We start from the raw sequence: 6,713 nt of genomic DNA, 5'->3' as shown, positions 1-6,713 counted from the left end.
GAGGAGGAGGAGGAGGAGGAGGAGGTGGAGGGGAGGTGGAAGGAAGATAAGCGAGTGGATCAATGACTAACCCCCCCCCCTCTTTTCTCTCCCTTCCTCCCCCTTCTCCCCTCCCCCCCCCAGGGTGAGGAGGGGGGGAGAGGGGAGGAAGAATCTATTGACCCGCCCGGAGCTTGTGCGTGGGTGTTGGAATTGCCCCCCCCCCCCCCCCCTTCTTCCTCTCTCCCTCCTTCCTTCCTTCCTCTCTCAACTTCCTCTCTCTACTTCCTCTCTCCCTTCCTCCCTTCCTTCCTTCCTTCTTTCCTTGTTTATTTATATATTCGTGTGTGTGTGTGTGTGTGTGTGTGTGTGTGTGTGTGTCTCTCTCTCTCTCTCTCTCTCTCTCTCTCTCTCTCTCTCTCTCTCTCTCTCTCTCTCTCTCTCTCTCTCTCTCATTCATTGCCTGATTCGTTCATGCTTCCAGAGAGACTTGCTTGTTCATTCCGTCTTTATTCTCTCTCTCTCTCTCTCTCTCTCTCTCTCTCTCTCTCTCTCTCTCTCTCTCTCTCTTTTTTCATTCCTTATTTTCCTCCTTATTGTAACCTCTCCTCCCCTCCCCTCCCCACCCCTTCTTTCCTCCCTCCCCCCTTCTCCTCCCCCCCGTTCCCCATCCCTCCTGAACACACACACACACACCACTGACCTACAATATCTGCGTCGCAACCCCCTCCTCCCCTCCACCTCCCCTCCTTCCCCCCCCTTCCTCCCCCCCCCTGCCCCCCTGCCGGCTCTTGACCTCTGTGTTCTTGTTTTTTGCATTTGTTGTTGTTGTTGTTCTTGTTGTTGTTTGGTAGGGGTTGTTTGGGTGGGAGAAGGTTGTGGTAGGGGTGGGGGTTGTTTTCTCTCTCTCTCTCTCTCTCTCTCTCTCTCTCTCTCTCTCTCTCTCTCTCTCTCTCTCTCTCTCTCTCTCTCTCTCTCTCCGTGCAATGAATGAGCTATGTCCCAATAAGCTGACGAGAGAGAGAGAGAGAGAGAGAGAGAGAGAGAGAGAGAGGGGTATATATTTTTGAAGATGCTAACAAGCCTATTCTCTATAAGGTGGAAGGTAAGTTCTAGAAATTATTATTATTATTATTATTATTATTATTATTATTATTATTATTATTATTATTATATACTGTGTTTGTCTGTCCTGGGTCCTCGCGGTCGTGGAGGGGTCAGTGTGGTGGGTCTTCGTGGGGTGTGGGTTGGGGGTCGTGGAGGGGTCTGTGTTGTGGGTCTTCGTGGGGTGTGGGTTGTGGGTCGTGGAGGGTCTGTGTTGGGTCTTCGTGAGGTGTGGGTTGGGGTCGTGGAGGGGTCTGTGTTGTGGGTCTTCGTGGGGTGTGGGTTGGGGGTCGTGGAGGGGTCAGTGTGGTGGGTCTTCGTGGGGTGTGGGTTGGGGGTCGTTAAGGGGTCAGTCTTGGCGGTCTTCGTGGGGTGAGGGTTGGGGTCGTGGAGGGTCTGTGTTGTGGGTCTTCGTGGGATGTGGGTTGGGGTCGGGGTGGGGTCTGGGTTGTGGGTCTTCGTGGGGTGTGGGTTTGGGGTCGTGGAGGGGTCTGTGTTGTGGGTCTTCGTGGGGTGTGGGTTGGGGGTCGTGGAGGGGTCTGTGTTGTGGGTCTTCGTGGGGTGTGGGTTGGGGGTCATGGAGGGGTCAGTATCTGTATTGTGGGTCTTCATGGGGTGTGGGTCGTGAAGGGGGTCAGTCTGTGCCGTGGGTTGAGGCCTCGAGTGATTAACTTGGAAAATTACCACACTTCCCGTGGACTGGGAGGCGACCTAGGAGCACATAGGGGAGGGGGGGGGCTGGGGCGGGCATACTCCCCCCCACCCCACCCCAACCCCCCTCCGTTGCCCTGGTTCCTTGCCCGCCGCGGCCTGGTGAGCGAGGGTGCAGCCCGTCACCCTTCCGAGGCGTCTTGAATAATGGTGAATGGTCTGAGGCGCGTGCGTGTTGGGGCGCCTCCATTCCCTTACTGAATGGAGCCGCGACCTCCCCCCTCCCCCCCGCCCCCCCCACCGGTGTCCCCTGCCCTTCTCCCCCTGTCCTTCCTTCCCGGGTGTGTCTCTCCCTCCCCCGGGCGCTGCACCCCTGGACCGCCTTCCTTGGGGCCGCTAAACAAGGCGAGAGGTGAAGGGGAATGGGAGAGAGAGGATGGGAAGAAGGAGGGGAGGGGAGGAGAGGGGGATGGGGAGGGGAATTATGAATGGAGGTGCGTGTGCGTGCGTGCGTGCGTGCGACGGCAAGAATGTAGGGAGGTTGCCAGACAGCGGTTCCTGCCGAGACCGGGCGCGGTGGAGAATAACCCAATATTTTTATGCTACCCACATGGAATTCTGGGCACCTGTTTGTCTAGGCTGTACCTCCATGGCCTTGTTAGTGTGTGCCTTGCTTGGTGTGATTGCTGGGGTGTCGGGGTGAAGGGTGTAGGGTGGCGTGAAGGTTGCCGCATCGGGGGAGAAACGGCAAGGATCGGCGGGGCGTTGGGTTGCCAGAGTGCGCAAGGGGTTTGACCGCTGCGCCATCCCAAGGTTGAGTGATTGATTCAGAAAGTGTTCCATTAATTTTACTGTGATTCAATTTTTTGCTGTGGTACTCCGAGGTGTTGTTGTGGTGGTGTGGCCTGACCTTACGGCGTGGGGGTGTCTGTAGGCTGCTGGGGGCTTCTGACAGGCTGGTGGAAGGAGGTGGTAGTGTGTGTGTGTATGTGTGTGTGTGTGCGTGTGTGTGTACTGCCCGGAGCTCTCTCGCCAGCCAGCCAGTCAGCTAGTCAGTCTCTTGCCTGTCTGTCTGTCTGTCTTGCTCCCCTGCCCTCTCGTCACCACCGTCACCACCACATCACCTCCACCACAACCACCATGTACTGAAGCCACCCAGGAGTCACCACCACCACACCGCCGCTTCCACCACCTTCCGCACCGTCAGATTCTAGTCATCTGCTACGCTAGTCAGTTGCTGGTATCACTTCTGCAGCCGCCACCACACACTCGGCAGGGATGGTGGAGCCGTGGGGCGGGCCAGGGACTCCCCATCAGTGTTCAGTGGGGGAGGCAGTGGTATTTGGGGCCTCTCCCGTCACCACCGCCGTCACCACCACCTCCGCCATGTAAACGCCTCGTGTGTGCTGATGGTGCTGTAGTTTGTGCTGAGCTGGTGTGTGTGTGTGTGTGTGTGTGTGGAGGATGGTGTGCCGAGGGCGTGAGAGAGGCGGCCCGGGCGTGAGGCAGCTCGTGGAGTACTTCTAGGAGGCGGAGGCTGTGTGCTGCCCTGCTGGAACGCTGGCCACTGCGAGCACAGACGTGGATTAGCGTGTCATTTCCTTCATGTGCGAGTGACTGGCCGCGCCCTTCCTCCCCCCTCGCCGCCTGCAGCAGGGCACCCAAGCAGCGGGTCACGCCGAGGGGTCGCACGGCCTTGTGTGTACCTGCCCTTGTTGGGGTACCGGAGTTGTGCCGATGAGCCTGGTGGAGCGTGAGGCCGGGAGTGTGGAGGCGGTGGGCGGCCTGGCGGCGTGAGGCGGGAGGGAGGAGGGAGGAGGTCTTGTGGAGCTGGAGGGGCGCCTTCCACCCTGGCTGGCACCCGGCCAGTCCCCGCCCGCCGCCGCCACCACAGCCTCCACCACCGCCACCACTGACAATCGCTGGAAGCCCCCCTGTGCCTGCCACCACGGACCTGCCGCCTCTGCCACGCCGCCGCCGCCGACACCGAACTTCACCTGGTCACAGGCAGCGTCGGTGTGACGGGGTGACGGCGACCAGTGCGCGGGGACTTGTGTGACGACCTCGTCCTGTGCGTGGTGACGGAGTGTGTGTGCCAACCAGTTCGCGGTGTGACGACCATCCAGTGTGGTGATCCGGGTGTGACGACCATCCAGTGTGGTGGTCCTGGTGTGACGGCCAGCCACTTGGGGAACGGAAATGTACCACCAACCACCCAGTGCCACATAACGGTGCAGTGGTAACCATCCGCCGCTGCCCGGCCAGTGTTTCCTCAGCGGCGTGTGACAGCCAGCCAGGAGTACCGCCAACTATTGCGTATCAAAGAAGGTTGACGGCCGCCCAAGTTCTTAGTAGCGAGGTTTGACAGCTCGAGGTGGACTGTGACGAGTCGGATATACCCCACCTTGTCACGGCGAGTGTAACAACCACCCAGTGCACGGTAACGGGGCCAAGCTAGTCGGTGGTCGGTGCTTAATAGTGAACACACACACACGCACACACAAACACACACACACACAACATGAGGGGCTCCAGGACAAGCGGGTGCCGGGGAGCCTAGACAGTGCGTGCCTCATCGCTCGGTGCCCCTGCTGCCCCGGGACCATGTGAGCCCCGCCTGGCCCCGCAGCAGCGTACAGGCCCCGTGAGCCCCAGTAGGCCGTGAACACCTGATCCCCGCGGCGTCTTAGGCCCCGTGGAGCATGTGAGCACTACAGGAACCGCCAAGATGTTCTCTCTTCGGCCATACCGCTCGCTGAGGGACGACGAAGAGACGGTGCCGGGTAAGGAACGCCTCTGTACCTTGTTAGCTCCTAGGCCTATAGCAGTGCCTACCTTGCAGCCCCTTCCCTGTTCTGGCAGGGTTCTCCCGAGCAGCCCTTTTCCGATACCCTACGCCCCTGTCCACCCAGCAGTGAATGGGTACCAGGTATTAATCGGGGGTTGTGTCCCGTCTCCTGGGGTCTGTTCCCTTCTCCTATAATTCCTTCCCCTTCTGTCTCTCTCCGGCATATGACCACAGATGTTGCGCCGACTAAACAAAACTTTCCTTCCTTCCCCTTCTGTCTCTCTCCGGCATATGACCACAGATGTTGCGCCGACTAAACCAAACTTTCCTTCCCCTTCTGTCTCTCTCCGGCATATGACCACAGATGTTGCGCCGACTAAACCAAACTTTCCTTCCTTCCCCTCCTGTCTCTCTCCGGCATATGACCACAGATGTTGCGCCGACTAAACCAAACTTTCCTTCCTTCCCCTTCTGTCTCTCTCCGGCATATGACCACAGATGTAGCGCCGACTAAACAAAACTTTCCTTCCTTCCCCTTCTGTCTCTCTCCGGCATATGACCACAGATGTAGCGCCGACTAAACAAAACTTTCCTTCCTTCCCCTTCTGTCTCTCTCCGGCATATGACCACAGATGTTGCGCCGACTAAACCAAACTTTCCTTCCTTCCCCTTCTGTCTCTCTCCGGCATATGACCACAGATGTTGCGCCGACTAAACCAAACTTTCCTTCCTTCCCCTTCTGTCTCTCTCCGGCATATGACCACAGATGTTGCGCCGACTAAACCAAACTTTCCTTCCTTCCCCTTCTGTCTCTCTCCGGCATATGACCACAGATGTTGCGCCGACTCCCGCTGTTGTGACCCATTCACGACCCACTCGGCCCAGGGTGCCTCTGGCCGAATGGTAGAGCGCTGACTTGAGTTTCGCTGGTCGCGGGTTCGAGCCCCTGCCACGGAAAGGTTACCTCCCCTTTCCGGGCTGGAGGAATTTCTGAGGTGTTTCGAGTCGCAAACTTAAAGAAAAGAAAAGTACCTTGGGGCGGGCGGGGGGGGGGGGGGATCACCACGATGCTGGGAGGCAGATTAAACACCGGGTCGGCCGTGTGTGTGTGAGAGAGAGAGAGAGAGAGAGAGAGAGAGAGAGAGAGAGAGAGAGAGAGATGCATCCTACATCGCCAGTTACAAGCGGTGGTAACATTGATACAGGCTGGGAAACGTTTAGTACAACTTCCCCGAGGTGATGGATGAACGTTTCTCTTGTTAGGGAAATCAATAGTGGGTTCGAATCATCAGACATTTCGCCTCCTAAGAACACATATTTGACAAGGCTTTCGTAGGTGTTGTGGGCATTTCCAGGAGTAGTTTTATGACCGTGGTGGTAGTGTGACCCTTCCTCTGTACCGTGAACCTAGGAAGCACATATTTGACAAGGCTTTCGTACGAGTTGTGGGTATTTCCAGGAGTAGTTTTATGACCCTGGTGGTAGTGTGACCCTTCCTCTGTACCGTGAACCTGAAGAAACACTCAATATAACCCGACTGACCCTCTCTTTGACCTTCAGAAATAGAGGATTTGAAAAGGGAAAATTTCTTGTAATACCGACCTATATATTTCCTTACCTTCGTGACACGCTAAACACGCCAGTAAGAGATCCAGCACTTCAAACACCCAGCGTAGGGGGCTTCGTGGTGCAGTGGTTGGCACACTCGGCTCACAACCGAGAGGGCCCGGGTTCGATTCCCAGGCGGAGTGGAAAAATTTGGGTGGCTTTTCCGATACCCTACGCCCCTGTCCACCCAGCAGTGAATGGGTGCCAGGTATTAATCGGGGGTTGTGTCCCGTCTCCTGGGGTCTGTTCCCTTCTCCTTTAATTCCTTCCCCCATTCTGTCTCTCTCCGGCATATGACCACAGATGTTGCGCCGACTAAACCAAACTTTCAAACACCCAGCCAACCTCCACTAACCTAACCCAATCACACCAACCTTCACTGACCTAACCCAATCACACCAACCTCCACTGACCTAACCCAATCAGAACAAACAACCTCAACCCTAACCCAACCAAAACCAACCTGGATTGACCTTACCTAACCTAACCAGACCACCCAACCTCCACTAACTGAACCTAACCCAACCTAACTTAACCTAACCTACATACACGTCTATTTTAACCAACCATGGATGTCAAAACG

At 56.9% G+C, this 6,713-nt stretch overlaps 2 protein-coding genes across 5 annotated transcripts in view; one reads left to right on the top strand and one right to left on the bottom strand.

The window, feature by feature from the left end:
* Nucleotides 1-1,149: 1,149 nt before the first annotated feature.
* Nucleotides 1,150-3,961, bottom strand: LOC126986803 (uncharacterized). Its single transcript, XM_050843171.1, has 3 exons — nucleotides 3,950-3,961; nucleotides 3,441-3,803; nucleotides 1,150-1,794 (listed from the first exon to the last, which is right to left on the bottom strand). Exons 1-3 carry the CDS (start codon nucleotides 3,959-3,961, stop codon nucleotides 1,150-1,152), a joined length of 1,020 nt encoding a protein of 339 aa, XP_050699128.1.
* LOC126988147 (SHC-transforming protein 1-like) overlaps nucleotides 3,407-6,713 on the top strand; it is a 51,412-nt gene continuing 48,105 nt past the window's right edge. For all 4 annotated transcript variants that reach the window (XM_050846013.1, XM_050845992.1, XM_050846001.1 and 1 more), the window contains exon 1: nucleotides 3,407-4,517. In XM_050846013.1, the coding sequence (XP_050701970.1) occupies nucleotides 4,463-4,517 (55 nt within the window). In that variant the 5' untranslated portion in view covers nucleotides 3,407-4,462. The remainder of the gene's footprint in view (nucleotides 4,518-6,713) is intronic.

Source organism: Eriocheir sinensis, chromosome 6 (genome assembly GCF_024679095.1).
Source record: "Eriocheir sinensis breed Jianghai 21 chromosome 6, ASM2467909v1, whole genome shotgun sequence".
Taxonomy (NCBI): domain Eukaryota; kingdom Metazoa; phylum Arthropoda; class Malacostraca; order Decapoda; family Varunidae; genus Eriocheir; species Eriocheir sinensis.
The sequence above is the reverse complement of the archived record's forward strand: the minus strand, read 5'-3'. Positions and strand labels throughout refer to the sequence as shown.

What these genes read in the sequence shown, in the direction of transcription:
- LOC126986803 (XM_050843171.1), bottom strand. An exon ending in CGGTACCCCAACAAGGGCAG is followed by an intron (nt 1,795 to 3,440) that starts GTACACACAAGG and finishes ATGTGCTCCTAG; the next exon opens with GTCGCCTCCCAGTCCACGGG.